General features: G+C 39.4%; 1 protein-coding gene across 2 annotated transcripts in view; it reads left to right on the top strand.

Annotated features, from left to right (window-relative positions):
* Window positions 1–5,241: 5,241 nt before the first annotated feature.
* Window positions 5,242–16,796, top strand: part of USP47 (ubiquitin specific peptidase 47) — a 45,865-nt gene continuing 34,310 nt past the window's right edge. For both annotated transcript variants that reach the window (XM_054390683.1, XM_054390682.1), the window contains exon 1: window positions 5,242–5,332. In XM_054390683.1, coding sequence (XP_054246658.1) covers window positions 5,294–5,332 — 39 coding nt within the window. In that variant the 5' untranslated portion in view covers window positions 5,242–5,293. The remainder of the gene's footprint in view (window positions 5,333–16,796) is intronic.

The raw sequence follows: 16,796 nt of genomic DNA, 5'->3' as shown, positions 1-16,796 counted from the left end.
AACTCTGCATACACTTTTTTAGCTATGGATGACTACAATCTCTTTTTTTTTTTTAAGATGGAGATCATAGAAAATTATTTAATGATTCCTTATCTTTAAATGTATACCTTGATTCCAATGCTTAACACATTCAGAAGTCTGAAATGCTAAAATAATAAAAGCCCTCTTCTGACAGTAGTTACAGAAGAATTAAAAATAATGAGTGTTCCCTTTGTAATGATCTTCATTTACTCTGCAGCCTTTTATTAGTCTGCTTCATTTTTAGGGAGCTAAGATCAAATAAGTGGAAATCTAGCAAAAAGCACCTTTGAAGATGCAGAATTCTGTAATTTCCCATCTTGACCTTGTACTAATTCTACTTGTTCTCCCTAATAATTTTCCTCTCACCCTACTTTCACTCTATCCATATAAGGGCCAAATTTAGTGACTTACTTTTTCCCTTTTGAAAGTACTGGATGGTATAGTCAGTAGGCTGCAGTTTTTCAGAGAAATGCTTCAAATCTTCCTGTGTAATTCAGTCACTTGGGGCTCAAAAGCAAAGTAACCAACAGTACAATGAACTGCTGAATTGTGAGATCTTGAACTTTCACACATCTCTTCCTCTATCAGTAGCTGTCAACTTGCCAAAGATTGAAAAGGCGAGAGGCCTTGAGCTGGTTTTCCTTGAAGTGCTGACAACGCAAAAGAGGTTTAAAAGGACAGTGCCTCGGCACTAACTACATTTCTACTGTTGGCAAATACAGACTGGCTATGTAATTTTGGTAATTCATCAGCAACTTGCCAAGGGCTGCAAAACTTTAGGTTTGAGCTTGGGGTATTTGGTTTTTGGTTTTGGCTTTTTTGTGTGGTTTTTGTTTGTTTCCCTAACAGAAGAATGCAGAAGAAAACAAGCACTACAATGCTGCCTCTACAAATTTGACCACCAGCCTCTCAAACAAGAAAGGGAGCTCCAATCAACAGTTCATTTGAAAAGCCAAAACTGAAGTGTTTCAGAGAAGACATCCCAAATCAACTGTATTAGTTCAGACAATCCTCTTTACATAGACTTTCTATTCTATCTATACTACTTCAGGAAAGACAGCATCTGTCTGTATTTTGACACTTACCTCTTAAGATTTTGCACTCCTACAGGTCTTAGAGTACAACTGTGCATAGAAAAGAGCAAGATGGTAGCACTCCCTCCAGTTGTTTTTAAATCTTTTCACACGCTGTCAAATCTTGAAAATGGATGTTGAGACAGAAGTGAGTGAATGTAAACAGAAGAAAAAACGAGTAAAGTACAAACTTGAAAGAAACTGCAGAGGTTGGGAGGTATCCCATTCCCACAGACCAATTTAAAAGTTCATCATCTCTCATAAGGAAGGCCTCCTATTTACTCTAGCAGACCATTTCTGCGTAACTACACTTCCCTTAATGTAAGGCATACATTAGTGTGATAAATACTGCATTGACTAGAGCTAGCCAAGTGTCAGTGACCAAAAAATTACACACTTCAGCACTTGTGACTCTCATTAATACACCTCTGAACAATAGTTTGACAAACAACAGGCTAAGAAATTCACTCGTAACTGCAAATCCAATGTAATTTTTTGTCTAAGATATCACTTTTTCTTCTGCACACTAATAACAAGTTAAACCTGTAGTATGTATATCAGTCTGTACACAAGACTAGGATTCCCTTCATGAAACTCAAATTCTGAATATTCCTCTTTAAGAAGTCTAACATACAGAGATTAAATACTGTAGCATCCACAAATTACAAAAGCTCCTGGAGATTTAATTATTAACTAGAGATTATTACTCCATTAAAAATGTTTCATGCACACATGCTATACTAGATGTTTGCACAGTTTTAAAGTTTGGCAAGAGGATCTAACAGTATTTCTTTATAAATCAAACTCCAGATTCTTATCTAGTAGGCATGTATTTTTGGTAGCTATGTCTGTACCCCAACAGAACAACATATTTTGAAGTCAATGAGTCCAATAGTTTGGCCCCTTTTAAGCACAAATTGCAGAAAAAAAACCCAAACCAACCATAAGACCACATTAACACTTTAGAAAGTCAAAAGAACTTGCAAAGGTAACATCTTTGAAAGCTTCTCACTCCTGAATTCTGGATTCCTTACAAAACAGGAAGAAACTCTCAAATTACAGATTTTTTGGAGCATGTGTTCCTCCCCAAAAGGGGAAAAGCCAAAGTAATAACAGACCCATAAGACACATACCACTGTTAGAGGGTCTTAGCCAGTGCTTTGATGATTGCATCCCCTTTGGTTGCAAGCTTATGCCTCTACTCCAGCTCTTCAGGTGAAGGACTTGCTTGCTAATCTCATGGATCTTTGGAAACCACTGGACAACAGAAGATCACCAGGCAGCTGTGCCTTTTCAAATGTGTACAAAAATGTTGACACAATGTTTTTACTTCTTCTGCAATTACACTTTTTCTAACACCCAGATGCTTATAGAAGTATGCCTATAAAAACTAAACCAAATCCCAAACCTTTTAATCAACAACACAGCTCAAACATTGTAACAAAAGGTCTATTCTAAAAGACATGGGTTCATAGATTCCACAGTCTCTCCTAGTAAAAGCCAACTATTTTACATACTCTTCCCTCTTGTAGAGGAGTAGCTCTACACAACCCTCTGCTTAATGTTGTTACAAAAAGCAAGGAATTCATTGGTTCCTGTCTTGATGTTTGATTTCATCATATTACTGTTCAGGTGCAACATATTTTAAAACTAGCTCCTGTCTCAACCTCCTGACTTTTCCTATATAAATAATTTGATCCCATTAAGTTATGTAATGAAAGCCAGGCCAGAAATACACTTAAAACACTACTTCAAGTAAGTTTTCAATGAGATTTCTGTGCTTAGTTCAAGGAGCAGAACTGGAAACAAAACAAAAAACCAAATCCCCAACCAAACAAAACACTTAGCACCTACCACAACACACTTGAAAGGTAAAAATATAAAATGACTGATTTTGTTACTCACAAAACTGACTGGTTTAAAGGCTTTTTTTACATTTTAAAATACTCTACTAATTTAAATATGTGATGGTTTGAAACTGTCTTTTTAATTTTTCCTTCCAAAGTTCAGAACAGAGAAAGTGAAAGAGTGTGAATAAATCACTATTGGGTGTAAGAAAGCAAAATACTGATTGTTCTAAACACTTCCATTGGATAGATAGAAATGTTTAAGAACTATTACCCAAAACAAAGTGGGGCACTCTGCACATTCTGCGTTCGGCAGTGGGGGCAGTTGCTGGGCTGTCTGGCTGCTGTTTTCTTCTTCTTCTCTTCTGGCTGAATATAACACACTGACCTTGGCAGCTAAGTTAACAACTTTCTGCTCTAACTCTGCTTTCTGTCCAAGGGGGGTCTGGGGGGGAAGCTCCTAGGAGAGGGAGGCCCCTTTGGGAAGGGTCCCCTTTGGGGGGAAGCAAAGGGAGATTGGTTGTGATTTTCTGTTGATTGTATATATATATTTGTAAACGTTGTGAATTTTGTATATTTGTACATATTCATTGTATTTCATCATAGATTGTAGATTCTGCTTTGTAAATACAGCTTTCATTTGCTTCCAGACTGGGCTAGCCTGGTTATTGTCGGTGGGGGGGCAAATTTCAGCTCACACTGACACAAAATATCAATTACAAACCATGACACCAAAACATGTCACTTATCTCATTTTTGAGAAAGCAGGGTGGAGAAAAACTGGAGAAGCTACATAATTTAAAAATGAAAAGGGAGAAGAGATAATTCTACTAAATCTGCACAACAGATTCCCAATAATATACTTTAAGTTTCAAAATGCCAAGTTTCTTGGACACAAAACCAAAAAGTATCCTCAATTCTGCATTTTTCCACAAGAGGACACTAAAATAATGAGAAAATGGTTGTACAAAGATGTGCAACTACCATGTACCATTCTTCCTCATTAGCTAAGTTGAACGTTTTTCACTTTAAAACTATTTTGCAGCAAAAAATTACATTAAGGTAGAATTAATTCTCTGTTAATACGCATTTGAGTCACTGTAGTGATGAGTATTTGGCTTTTAGTGTGCGTCAGGTAGCCTGAAAACCAAATATATTTAAGTTTGTAGACAAAACACAACAATTAAGTCATGCCACAGAAACAGGCTTGCATTTAATTTGAAAATTAACTATTAACCCTAAACGTACAGAGAAGCAAGCACATGCTTAACTTCACAGTATGACTTCAAGTAACAATTTCTGGACAACAATACCAGGGTACACGTTAGTGGGACCAGACTCAGAATAATCATCCTCTCCTGCTAGTCTCTTAACCCCTCAGCCAAACACCACTGTCACATCCAGGTGTGAGGAAAAACAAAGCAAATGAAACATACGGAAAGTACAGCCCGTGTGCCCTGCACCTTGACTGTGGCAAGGATATGTAACAGGTGTTGGAGCAGGAAAGCCGTGAGAACGAGAGAAGACCTTTATGGTGCGGGGGGCTGGCCAGCTCCTACACCTCCCATTCCCTCAGACAGAGGCCCAGCACCCGAGCACACTGCCGGCCTGGCTGCAAGCCCTGCTCGTCGAAGCGGCTGAAACTCCCATGCCCACGGAAAAGCTCTCCTCCTTCACATGCCAGCCTTGGCCTCTGGACACGCTTCCCCCTCGCTCACCTACTGCACCTCAGATTTAATCACTTGCTACTCTGTCTCGCACTCGCTGTCAGCCCGGCAGAGGACAGGTCGAGGGAACACAGAGCAGCGGTAGCCCTCGCCTCCGTTCCAAGGCCCGTGCCGGTCTCCTGTCGGACGGCATTTCCCGCCACTGCTCTCTTGAGTGAAGGGGGTGGCGACAGCTGAGCACCGTTTATGGCCCTTGGAAAAAGAACGGGGATGGGGATGGGGATGGGGATGGGGATGGGTGGCGCGGCCCTGCCCTGGCCGCCTGAAGGGGGAACATGCCACGTCTTCTATACTGCTCGTACTCAGATGATAACTGTGCAGCTCCGATAAGGCCCGGCACCAGGTGAGGAGCATGCCGACGATAGCAGAAACCTGACCGCAGACGAGCCCAGCACCCCTGACACAGCAGGGTCAGGCGGCTCTCGCGAGAGTAGCGCCAGCCGCCATTTTTGCTATTGATTGGCGGCGGGGCGGGACTGTGGCACTGCCCACGCCGGCTGGGGCGGTGGTGGAGGATGAGCCGCTGGTGTGCCCCCGCCTCCCGCCGCTGACGCCGCCGCCGCTGCTCCTCAGCTCAGTTCAGTTCAGCTTAGTCTGCTGCGGGCTTAGCACCGTGCCGCCGGCCATGGTGCCCAGCGAGGAGAACCAGCTTGTCCCCAAAGAGGTGAAGTGGAGGCGGGTCGGGCTGGTGGATTATTGTGCCGGGCACCGCACTGGGCGTTGGCGCCGGCCCCTGCAGCGTGAGGGAGGCCCGGGGTACGGGAGCCGGCCGAGGGTGGAGGTCGGAGGAGGCCTGGCCCGGCCTGGCTTGGTTGTTTGCCTGTGAGGCCCGGCGGGAGGGAGGGCCTGTCTTTGTGTGGTGGCCAAGCAGCCCTTGGCTTGTAGGGGGGACTGGCAGGGGTGAATAGTGATGCGCGAAGAGGAAAGGGGACGCTTTTCCGTGTGGGCTGGTGTGGGGAGGAGGAGGCCGGGGCCGAGCCTGGGCTGCGCAAGTCCCCGGAGGCGGTCGAAGAATTGCACCTGTCTGTGTTGCGGTATGCGGGGAGACCGGCCTGCGTGGCGGCGGGGCTGGGGCCGGGGCCGGGACGCCAGTGCCAGCGCTTGGCCACGGGCTGGGTCGTTCTCCGTGTCAGAGGTCTCGTGCGTTGCTCAGAGGGAGGGCAGCCAGTCTCTGGCCTGGGGGGGGAGCGAAGCTGAGCGGGCAGAGGAAGATGTAGGCATCGGCGGCAAGACGGGTTTCTGGATGCCCGAAGGCGTCTTTGGTTGAGAAAAAGGGGCCAGTGCGCGAAATGGCAGCCCGGGGGGGCCGCTCGCGGGTTTGTGGGGCGACTCCGTGTCTCCCCGACGCAGCTGTGAAATGCTGCAGAGGAACAGGCGGTAGTGACTGCGGTGGGAGAAAATATGGTTCGGCTCAGCAGTGGATTGAGTTTCTTTTACAATGGGCCCCTCATCTCTTTTCTGCGGCAAGAGGAAGGCAGAAGTCTTGGTTTTGGCCATAGGCTGAAGATAAGAGCCTGGGTGAAAGAGGAAGGCTAAGCCTCTGTCCTGCAGCGATAGGCAAATGACACGTGTCAAGTAAGAGGGATACTACTCAGGGCAAGGAGTCTTCGAGCAATGACGTGAAGTGTTTGGAAACAACGATTTGTAAAGTTGTATTAGTAGAAACTTTATTTCCCCAACAGGTACACCTAAAATACTCATGAATTCTTCTAACACTTTTACTGTTCTGATAAATTACTCAAGCCCTTTTTTTTTTTTTTTTTTTTGTTCAAGTGTCAGTGGATCGTTAAATCTACCTGTTCTGTTGGGTAAGAACTTGTGTTTTGTAGAGTTGGGCAACAGGAGTTGGTGGTCTTTTAACGGTATTCTTGAGAAGAGCTGTGAAACAAATACCAATACTGAATTTTAGAAACAAATTTTTGTACTGGTTAAATAGAGGATGTATATAAGACAAAGGTAGCTTTCTTAAAATCTCGTTTGCTTTCTTAAAATCCTAAGGTGTAAAGGACTATGTTAACTCCTTACAGGAACGTGCAAGTCTCCAGAAACTTCAAACAGGGGATGGAGTATAGTAGCTAGTATGCTTAAATATTTGCTTTATAAATAATTTCTAAAAATGTAAGACCAAGGATAGAAGACAGTAGCTAGTATGCTTAAACATTTAATTTTTTAAAGAAACAAACAGAGATAAAAAAGACTGGCAGGAGAAACCTTGTGGCATTGGTTGTAGTTAACTGGAACAGACAAGGTGATTAATAAAAGCTGCTAGCTCAGGCTGTTTCTTTAGTTATGTATTAATAGTATCCCTGTTGGCTTTAAAATTGTATTCAGAATATAGGTATGATTCAGATGTGTATTTTTAACTGACTCATTGGACTAGGATTCTGAATGCACTTCTATCTGTAAGGAGAGAAAGTATGGATAAAGGAAGATGAATACATGTTGTTATAGATATGGATACCTTAAACTCACTGTGAAATCTATAAACTCTGTGCATGAAAGATACTAGTGTGAATTGCTTTTTTTTTAACAATTTTTCACAAGTTCTGTAGCTTGTCCCCTGCATCTATCAGTAGATAGAACTGAACAGAATATAAGAAAAATCAAACTGAGGAAAACGGGTTAGCTGTTAGCATTAAACTTACTTGGTTTATATATATATACGTATATGTATGTATACACAGACACACTTTGTAATAGACATTTTTTCCAGTGTTTTTCAGTATATCCTTTTTTTATTTAAATGATGGGAAGTTTAACGAATGTTATGCTACAGCATTCATATTAAATCCTTCTGAGATTCATTAATAATCTCATTGCAGGGAACACTGAGTTATGGATAAACAGAATTCTCCAGGTCTCTGAGTTCTCAACAACCTTCTCTTGAATATTCCTATTATGCCATTGTCAACAGCTAGAGGCAAAGCAGATACTTTGGAGTTTTAGTTCTGCCCTTAAAAGTTACAGTTGATGGGTTTTGTCCCTTCCCAGGGAGCTGATAGTGCTTGTATAGCTTACTGCCTTGCACCGTTTCAAAGATTAAACCAGTGTCTGTTAAAGATGAATATGCAACCATATTTTTAATTTGCATTCCAGTATGAAAGAGGAAGAAGTATGTTTGCTTTAGGCTAGTCTAGGGAATGACTAATCTAAAGGAGTGGATGTGGGGAAAGTATTTAGGTTCTTTTTTACAAAGCATCATCTCACATGATGCATCTGTATGTATGTATACCTCTCTATGCTACCAAGGAGCTCAGATTGCTAGCTTTAAAGTATATTGCATGAAGTTTTTCATTACCTTTTGTAAAGAGTAATAGCATGTTTTCATGGAGACAAAATGCTAGTAGTTTCACTGCTGCAGTCAGAATGTTTTCTTTTGGACATTGTGCAAGTTCAAATGCATCTCTGCAGGTAATCAGGGCCTTGTTATTTTTTCTTGTTCATAACTTTGGCATCAAGTTCTTTTCCATTTGGGACAGATATATTAAAATAGTTTCTAATAACCCAGTGTTGAGATTTGTTTTTATGTTAACGTTTTTTTCCCAAGTTATGCACGCATTTAGTACATTTGTTCTTTCATCCTTACCACTGCCTAGCATTTTCCCAACTGCTCTTGTAGTTGTGTGACCAATAAATCCTAATAGTAGGGGTCGTGAGAATCACTGCTTACTAGATCTGGGGTTAAGTTTCTTGAACTGGTCCATGTTTCTTTTCATTTCAATTGTCAATTCATTTTCTCTCTTCGTCTGAAAGATAAGTTATTCAATTTAGTCTTCTTTTGTATCCAGTAAAGCAGAAGGTACTGAGTAACATACAGGATGTTGCTACACCCTGGCAGTAAATGCTGAGCATGTTCTTTAAAAATGGCTTTAATATTAGGCATCAATTTACCCCCTATTAGTCTAATAACCCTGGGGAGAGAGAGGGAATGGTGTAAGAAAGATAATAATGGAAAAAGGAAGAAAATGGTGCTATTGGAAGGGAAGGCTTTCAGTCTTTCTGAAGTAAACTTAAAACTTTTTTTGGTGTAAATCTACCTTAAATAGAATATCCTAATCAACACAGTTGATGAGGAAGTTAGATGTGTATGTTTGTTTACTGGTAATAGAAGTGAACTTTACTAAGTTGTCTTGAAAATCAAGATATATCAGAACTTAGTTAATATTGTCCAGATTTGGTCAGAATATAAAAAGTATATTCTGCTTTGAGGTTTTTGAAGTGTCTGTGGTACTAATTAAATAAATGCTGTGCAGATACTTTCTCAACATGTTCCAGCATGAACTATCCAAAATACACCTGTCAGAAAAAAATAAATATATATATATATATATCTCCTTTGTACTTGCTGCCAGCAAAGCAAAGAAGGTGGTGTGAGTTCTCTGTTATCTAACTAATGTGAGTCTTTCAATACCTGCACTAATGAGTCTATTTTATCTTTTTCACTGAACAAATAAAATGTTTCTTGGTGGATATTGCTCTAACTTCTTTGGAAGAGCAAGAATCTGATTAAGGTTCTTGCAGTTCTGTTTAGTAAAGGGATGCTGTTCATTTCAATGCTGATGACATCCTTACTCTTTCATTCTTGCGTATTTAAGAGATTCTGTAAGTGGTTACAGCTTGTGTAATTCATGAGGTTTTCCTGCTTTACCTTCTGCACTCTGTTGTAAAGCATAATGGGTTAACTACTTAATTGACTGAGCAGGTATTCCGGAAATCAAATTTAAGAAACAAACAGAAAATCCACACAGAATTGCACCAAGTGATCTGTTCTGGCCAACAAATGCTTTCTGAATCATACTTGGGTAGTAATTTAGTTTAGTGAGTGAGGCATGGGAGTACAATGAAAGAACTTTCCCTGCTTAGTTCAGCCACTGGGGTTCTCAGACACAGTTTAGTTCCCTTTGCTATGTACAGGGGGTTTTATTCCTTTTGTGAATACTTAAAGGTCGTATTTTACACTTTGTCCCTTTGTGAATTTATATGCCATACCTTCAGGTGGGTTGCCTGTTAGCATTTTGTTATTTTTCCTGAAGAAAGTATTCTCAAAACAACACCATTAGTTACTAAAGAAGTGATAATTGAAAATGCTATTAAATCTTTACAATTCTTGGTAAACTTTTGATAAAATAATCAACTTGATCACAGTTTCAGCCACTGTGAAGTGTGTAGTGTTTTCTTTGTATTTTGAAGTTTGGCATGTAATCATCTTGCATTGAGCAAATGGTCTTGCACAGCGTTGGCAGATTAAATAATTTATAAAAAGTCGAAGGGTAAAACTAGTAAAAATCACTTAATTCAATTTAATCTCCAAGATTGTGTACACAAGGGTACTTTAGGTGCTTCTGAAAAATGGTACTAGATTATTTTTAGATAGGCAGCTCTGTGAATAGCATAGAACATGTTCTTCAGCTGCAATTCAGGTATATCCTCCCAATATTCACGTGAGGAAAGCCTTCTAGGTAACATGAGGAAGTATACCTGATTTCCATAGAATTGATTAATGCTCTAATTTTGAATCTGTGATAAAGATACCTGATATTCTAGGGAAGTTTTCATTGTAAATAACGTCTGACAAGATGTTAACAGTATATTTTTTAAGAAGCCTGGTGGAGTACTGCTGGAGCTAAGGGGATGGAAAGTGGTTATGCTTACTGATTTGTGTAGGTGTTGCATTGAGATCAGTAAAAGTAACTGAGGGAATATTGAAAAATAGCAGATATAACAACTTAAAATAGTACCTGCTTTTTTGTAAATAAAATACTTTCTTCGGTTGATATAGAAAAATCATCTGGGTCCTTTATCATAGATGTTGCTGTATTTATACCTTCTGTGGAGACACTGTGCTTCTAAGTTCCATGCTCTCCCTAAAGGCCTTTGTGGTAGTGATATCAGATAAGCACCCATGAGGCCTGGGCATAAACTTTATATTCTTAACGGTTAACCTTTCTTCTATGCAGTATTACTAGAGAACTACACAAAGAATCCCTGCTGACTTGCTATTCAGCTTCTTTTTATCTTTCTCCAGCAGCAGCTGGACAGTGTAGCATTAGAGAATTAGGTATACCTGTATTCTCATTTTTACTTTCTAAACAGTGTAAGAATTCAGTTTCTTAGCATGCATGTTGGTGATTTTGTAGAGAAGTAAGCCTTCATTTCAAAATTGTCAAAGAAAACTCTTATTTTTTTGCTTGGACTCTGTAATCTGTTGGGTTTTTTGGCACTTACAACTCAATCCAGCAGAAAGTCCTTTAGGATACTAGCAACATAGGAATATTCTTCATAGTGCTTCCATACTTGAAGGAATGGAGGGCAAGTGTGAAACCACCATCCACTGCTTCTGTGACCTTCCTCAGGAAACAAATGATGTAATTTTAGGTTAATAGATAAGTGTAGTATTTGGTGATGTTCTTGGATCCCCTTTTCCTTCCAATATTAAGAAGAAAAGGAGCTCACTGATTAAGAAGATGGACAGAAGATCCAAACAAAGTAAGCCACATAAAGATGATGATGGCTTAGATTTGAATTACTGTAATAAATGTACAGAGGCTGGCAGATAATTTACAATTAATTCTCACAATTTGCAAACTAAGTTCTCTATATTATTTTAGACTGGTTAAAAAATTCCTTGGAAATTTTAACAATTCAGGGTCATCATATGAAAGAAAATATGATCACTTTAATTATAACTTTTAAAAGTGAAATACTCAACATTCAGTGGTTATGGGAAAACTATTTAGATTTTAAAGCTGTTACAACTACTACTGTGTTCATTGATACTCATTAACTTAATAACAGGAAACTTTGTTAGAGTTCTTGTGTGATCTGTAGCCATGATAAGGAAATATCTGTACTTTTAGATTCTTGACAGTAGCTACATTTTATTTTTAAAGGAAGCAATTAATCTTTAATCACCTTAAAAGAGTATTGGGAGATAAGCATAAGAAGGCTTGTTCTTCAAGATGTTAAGTAAAATGTATTTAAAGTTTTTTAAAACACAGAACTTGAAAGAAAAATAACTTATGTAAAACCGGAAAGTAAAAGTCTTGATCTCTAGTTTAGCTGTCCCCAGACACACACCCCTCTGCCATATCTTTTTCAAATAGTCTTCTGAACCCCCTGGATATGTTTTGTTATCTCTGGCCCCATACCAAGTTTTTTGGCTGTCATTTCTACTCTTTTATAATTTTTTTTTTTAAACAGATGACCCAGTAATCCACAACAACAGGAACAAACTCTCAAAGGTAAATGCTGGCCTCATAACATACTCCTTATTTCTGAGGAATAATGTTATTTTGAATGAATCCATAATCTTTGTGAGGCAGAGAACAGAGTAAAACATGTGCGCCTCTTTCCTAAAGGAACAAGGTCACAGAGGCCTGGCTACAGAATTTCTTGTTGTATGTCTTCTTTCTGCGTCCAATAGTCCACTATAGGAATGCATTCTTGGGGTTCTCTTCACCAGGGCCCTTAGTCTCAGTATGACGCCAGCCACCTTCTGTGGTTATCCTGTGTCTACAGCACCCTGGGAAACAGAGTGAGTGTGATGTGAGGACATAAGCAATAGGACTGCCACAGTGACGCTTTCCGCTCTTATAAGCCATTCAAGATAGAAGGGGGAATTGCTTCTCTTGTCCTGTGAGCAACATTGGTGTTTACAGGAACTCATACCCAAGGATGGAGGGTGTAATTTCATTCTTTCAGGAGAACAGAAAGTTGCAGTTATGTCATGGTAGCATTGGTATCTAGTGATTTAAGCATCTCTATATATAATACATGCATTTAAAGTAATATTCCTCCTTCTCCTCTGCTGGTACCATTGTATCACTCAAAGCTTTTCCAGGAGAATTAGGGATTCTGTTGAGAAGCTAAAGGGATGACTGGGGTTGAAGCTAACCCATTAAAAAAAACCAACCAGAAATTATTAAATTTAAGAAGGATTAGCTATCTAAGTCTATTCAATACGTAGCTGCGTGACCATTTGTACCCACACAAGAAAGGGGACAGTGTAGGGGTGGAATTAAGCAGGTGGGAGCAAAACTGCTTCTTCTGGCAGCTATTCAGGGTGTAACTGCTTGTATAACTGAAACATTGCTGTTCTCAAAGTTTTTAGGCTGCTCTGTGTGTGTGTGAAGTATTATTAGTGCACTGTAAATTCATCTAAGTCTTACATATTTAGTTTCCAAAATAGATGAGTATCTTCATAGCCTTATATAGTAATATCATAATTATTCTTTTAATCGCAGTAGTCTTCATGAGGTATCTCATTGAGGCATCAGTTTTGTTCTTTTAAAGTATATCAAATACTGAGAGGAAAGCATAGCTAAATGCTATAGATTGAAGCAGAGGGAAAGCAGTATAACCAAGGACATATTGCTACAAATGTGTTTAAGGAATAGATGAGGGTTCACAAAGTTGAAATTGAGTTCAGGCTTTGTAATGGGGAACATAATTGGGCTAGCTTGTATTTGTTCCTTTATGTCTCTCAGACAATTACTCTGTTGACAAATTTGAAAAATATTCTGTAAATTTTTATTGACTCCTTTCCTTGCACAGTCTTTGAAGTCTCTCTGACTCTGCTGGAATGGGGAAGTTACTTGAAATCTTTGCAATCTATCAGAGTTGGATGGGTATTAATAAGCAACAAGGATTAAACCCAGAAAAAAGTAAAGCTACGTTCAGTTATGTCAAATTTAAAACAATAATGATAACACTTTGGAGATGTAGTTTTTTTAATCACCCTGTTGGGTATTAGCCCTAGTAGGCAGCTAAGCAGCATGCAGCCACTTGCTCACTTCCCACCTCCAGTGGGACAGAGGAAGAGGAAGGGAAGAGTAAAAGCAAGAAAACATGGGAGTCAAGATAAAATTGTTTAGTAAGTGAAGGACAAGTGGAAGAACAGAGGGGGGAGGAAAGTGCCCAACCAAACCCAAACAGTGCAAAGGCAGTCCGTCACCGTGTCCTGTGGGCAGACCAATGCCCAGCCAATTTCCAAGCAAATCCTGAACCTGACCCAATTATTTTCCCTTCTGTTGCTGAACATGGTGTTACACAGGATGGAATATCTCTTTAGATAGGTTGGTTCATCTGTTTGGTCATGTCCTTTCTCAGCCTCTTCCACTTACCTCACTCAATTCACTTGAGAGGGCAGATTAAGAATCAGAGAAGGCCTCGATGCTGCGCACACTGTTCAGTGAGAGCTAAACCTGTCAGCTAAATGCTGGTAATGTGTTATCAGCATTTTTTCAGACACAAATATAAAACGCAGCACATTAGGGGCTTCCAAGAAGAAAATTACCTTGGACTGGCTCAGTACATACTTTTTTGGTAGTTTTTCTTTGTATTTTCCAATCTCATTTCTAGTCAAGAAGGCTCAAAGGCTTCCCCAAGTCTTGGGAGTCCTTGATATCCCATTTGAGGTGGGTGGGGGAAGGGAGAGGGTAAAAGTTTAATAGGAAAGTGGTCAGAACCAGGGTATATATTCTTGAACATTCAGTGTGAAGGTGATTTTGTGGCGGTTGTTTGGGTTGGTTTGGTTTTGGTTTGTTTTTTTTGGTTTGGTTTGTTTTTGTTTTTTTTTTTTAACTTGCTAGTGATGGGGCAGAAAACCTCTGTTTAGTTTCATTAGCTTCAAAGCACAGTTGTTGGATTTTGCCTGAAGTCTCTTCAGGTATAATGAATAATTTGAAACTGAGGGAAAAGTGTACATTCAGGTACTCACAAACCTAATACCTTGAAGTCAGTCAGTCAGATACAAAATATAAAGGTTGTTCAGAATTGTTTTGCCTCAGGAAACGTTCCAACACAAGATATATCAAGTTAACGGCTCAAAATTATTCTATTTATTGAAATCTCCTGGGATCATTATCTAAAAAGGTGTATTCAGTTTACAAAGAAGTACTTCATAGCATGCTTTTGGCAAAGTATGTTTTGGTTCAGGCATTTGTAACAGAATTCTAAGTGTACTGTTTCCTCATTAACTCAAACTAGGCTACAGTGAGGCACCTCTGTGGAGTAAGAACTTGCAGTGCTCTGACAGAATTACTCTAGTAAGCACTCTTGAAGTTGCTTCTTTACTGTAAAATAAAGTCAAACATGAGTCAAATTTATATTTCCTTCACTAGATGAGTAACTACAGCAATGTCCAGTGGTGGAGACCACGTACTCAATGCTTCATTCATTTCAAGAACCTTTATCACCTCTTGTTTGCTTCCCAGTCTAGTGATCTGCTCACCTGGCTGGTCTAGGAAAAACCATGGAGCATGACTTAGCCCAGTTGCAGGGAGAAGAGAGTTGTGGCCTGTAAAGATTCTCTGAAATCCATAGTTCAAAACTGACAGCATAAAGAGAGAGTTTATGCAGTGGAGATGGTAGGCTAGTTCTCTGATTTATTTATTTATTTTTCCTCTGTATGTGGGGGGGTGATTGTTTTGTTTTGGTTGGTTGGTTTTTTTGTTTTTTTTTTTCCCTCCCCTTGCTGTATATTTGAAAAGTCTCTGGCCTTCATGTTTTGTGCAGAGTGTAGTGCTGTTGGCATGTTTCCAGTGTGGTGTTTAATGGGTTGGACCTCTTTGAACAGACGAAGGAATTCCTGAAATATGGTTTCTCAAGCAGCCATATTTATGGCAATTTGTCATCATTGAGAGGGAGTGTTGAAACAAACTTCAATCTGAACATTTCTATGTGGTGATAGTTCAGAAGTAAAAGGTACAAGTGCAGACTATTTTTTTGTGATTGTACTTACCAGATTTCACTTTTATACTTGTAATTTCTGGAAATGTGCAGCCCACCAGCTACACAGACTTTGGAACATACAACCCTAAGTTTGACCAGCAGCAGTGTGATAGACAGTAGTCACTTGTGTGCGTTTCATGAGTCTTATGTTGCTAAAGCTACATGAAGTTTGAGAATTGCTGTTTTAGGCTTAATCATCCAAGTCATTGTGAATGTAAGCAGCATGTCTGCCCTTTCGACTTGCTACTGATCTCTTTGTCTTTCCTCTCTGTTGCAGTGATTTGTAAGAATTATTTATAGGGTGTGGACATGTAGGAACTTTTCTGTTGCTGATCATTTGAAGTCTCAATAGGCCATTAGCTTTCCTTCGCAGTCAAGCTTCACACATCTGTTACTTAAACTCTTGACCTTAAACTGGTGATTTTACTTACTAATTTATGCTGTCAGTGTTTTTGCATGTTGGAAATACTGAATTGGGAAATGTTGTGTAGAATCTATGTCAAGTTTGAGCTTAGCTTTAGGTTTCAGCTTCAATCTCTGAAAATAATTTTATAAAAGAACAGAAGCAGGAGTTGAAATTTGGAAGAATCTTCTGTCATTTGAAAAATGCTTGTATTGGTTTGTTGTCTAAGGTTAGTAAAATGCTGCTATAGAATTTTAATGGACTGAGGCTGGAAAACAGCAAATCACATCTAAATGTAGTGTTAAAACCTCTGTAATTTTGCATTTGAGTATTGCTCTGACAGATCTAGTAACATTGTAATTTTTTTTGCCTCTGTTTTCATCAAATACAGAACTTACATGGTCAAAGTTAATGTCTCAGTCTTGCAGATGGCACTAATAACAGTGCTTGCTTTGTTAGTATATGAAGAATCACAGTTTGAGTCACTTCACTGCTACAGTATGCTTTATGCACTGCAACTTACATGTGCAGATCTTTCATGTAGAAAGGATGAAATATTATTTAGAAAGGTACACGTGGTAAATGCCTCTGTAGATTGGGACTCTAGAATGTCCACCCATATTAGACCTGTGTGCCAATTGCATATTGTATTATAGTCTTCTGCAAATCTGGTCTAATACAGGGTCAGAAATCTTCTACATAGAGATTTGGGAATGTCATCTTCTTTCTAGAAATGAAAAAATGTAAAAGATGGAGTGATAGGATGAAAGTGTTAGTATTTCAATAAATGTAAATGGTTAACATTAGAAATTAAAATTTCAAATAACACTGAACCATATATATTAGCTTGAGAAAACTCTTGTGTTTATAATAATTATAACAATAGGATTATCTCTTACATTGTAATCATATGTAGCAGTCTGCATTTGCCTCTTTAAAAGCTTATGCTGTCAAGGGTCTGCAGCTTCTTTTTACTGAGTTACTGGTAGTGTTG

Source organism: Indicator indicator, chromosome 21 (genome assembly GCF_027791375.1).
Source record: "Indicator indicator isolate 239-I01 chromosome 21, UM_Iind_1.1, whole genome shotgun sequence".
In the NCBI taxonomy this organism is placed as follows: Eukaryota; Metazoa; Chordata; class Aves; order Piciformes; family Indicatoridae; genus Indicator; species Indicator indicator.
This window is presented reverse-complemented; position numbering and strand designations above follow the sequence as displayed.